General features: G+C 51.1%; 1 protein-coding gene across 1 annotated transcript; it reads left to right on the top strand.

Moving 5' to 3' along the window:
* Positions 1–227: 227 nt before the first annotated feature.
* LOC125528215 (chloride channel protein CLC-a-like) lies at positions 228–1020 on the top strand (the record flags this gene model as incomplete). Its single annotated transcript, XM_048692716.1, has 2 exons — positions 228–673; positions 747–1020. Coding segments are annotated over exons 1-2 (465 nt in total), but the record flags the coding sequence as incomplete, so codon positions are not given.
* Positions 1021–1029: the final 9 nt, after the last annotated feature.

Here is a 1029-nt window from a genome sequence, read left to right as displayed (position 1 = left end):
TTTCACTTTCCATGGAATAGTTCTTCAGATTAGTATTGTTTCTCTTTTCATGGGAAAGTTCTTCAGATCAGTGTGATTGGTCGGCCGTACATACAGAATGAAAAGTACCCGTATATAAATGTCAATTATGTAGAAAATACAAAAATACAGTAAATTATTTGATCCAGTTTTCATTGACAAAGCACTGAGAAATTTTCATGCAAAATGAAGCCACATAATAATCATATGAGAACCAGTAGGGTACATTGATAAGGTCCAAATATAAGAGGTCGGCACCACAATCATATAAGAACCGGTTTATAAATTGATAAGGTCCAAATATATCGCCCGGTAAAACGATAACTCGAACGAGAGATTTCTCCCATTATATAAGAGCGCATTTGCAAGCCAGATGAGAGCGAACTGAAGCCAAAATACATCACCTCTCCCATCCTTCAGTTGAAGAAGCAGAGCCACCAAACTCTCTTGTTGCAGGGACAGGCATGGAGGAAGAGACGGCTACCACGGCCGGACGGAAACACGATGACGGCGTCGACTCGGAGGATCCAGGGAGCGCCGGCAATGGCATCAGCTCGCTGGAGCAGCCCCTGCTGAAGAAAAGCAACACCCTGACGGCCAACCACCTCGCCATGGTCGGCGCCAAGGTCTCGCACATCGAGAGCCTCGACTACGAGTGAGTACTCCGTCCGTCAAACGCCCGATCCTCGGATGCCAGTTTCGTGAACTGAGCATGGCGTGGCCTGCAGGATCATCGAGAACGACCTCTTCAAGCACGACTGGAGGAGCCGGTCCACCGTGGAGGTGCTGCAGTACGTGTTCCTCAAGTGGGCGCTGGCGTTCCTGGTGGGGCTCCTCACCGGCGTCATCGCGTCGCTCATCAACCTCGCCATCGAGAACATCTCCGGCGTCAAGATGCTCCACATGGTCCGGCTCGTCCGGGACAAGAGGTACTGGGCCGGCTTCTTCTACTTCTCCGGCTTCAACCTGGCGCTCACGTTCGTCGCCGCCGTGCTCTGCGCCGTCTTCGCC

Source organism: Triticum urartu, unplaced genomic scaffold (genome assembly GCF_003073215.2).
Source record: "Triticum urartu cultivar G1812 unplaced genomic scaffold, Tu2.1 TuUngrouped_contig_4716, whole genome shotgun sequence".
Classification (NCBI taxonomy): domain Eukaryota; kingdom Viridiplantae; phylum Streptophyta; class Magnoliopsida; order Poales; family Poaceae; genus Triticum; species Triticum urartu.
This window is presented reverse-complemented; position numbering and strand designations above follow the sequence as displayed.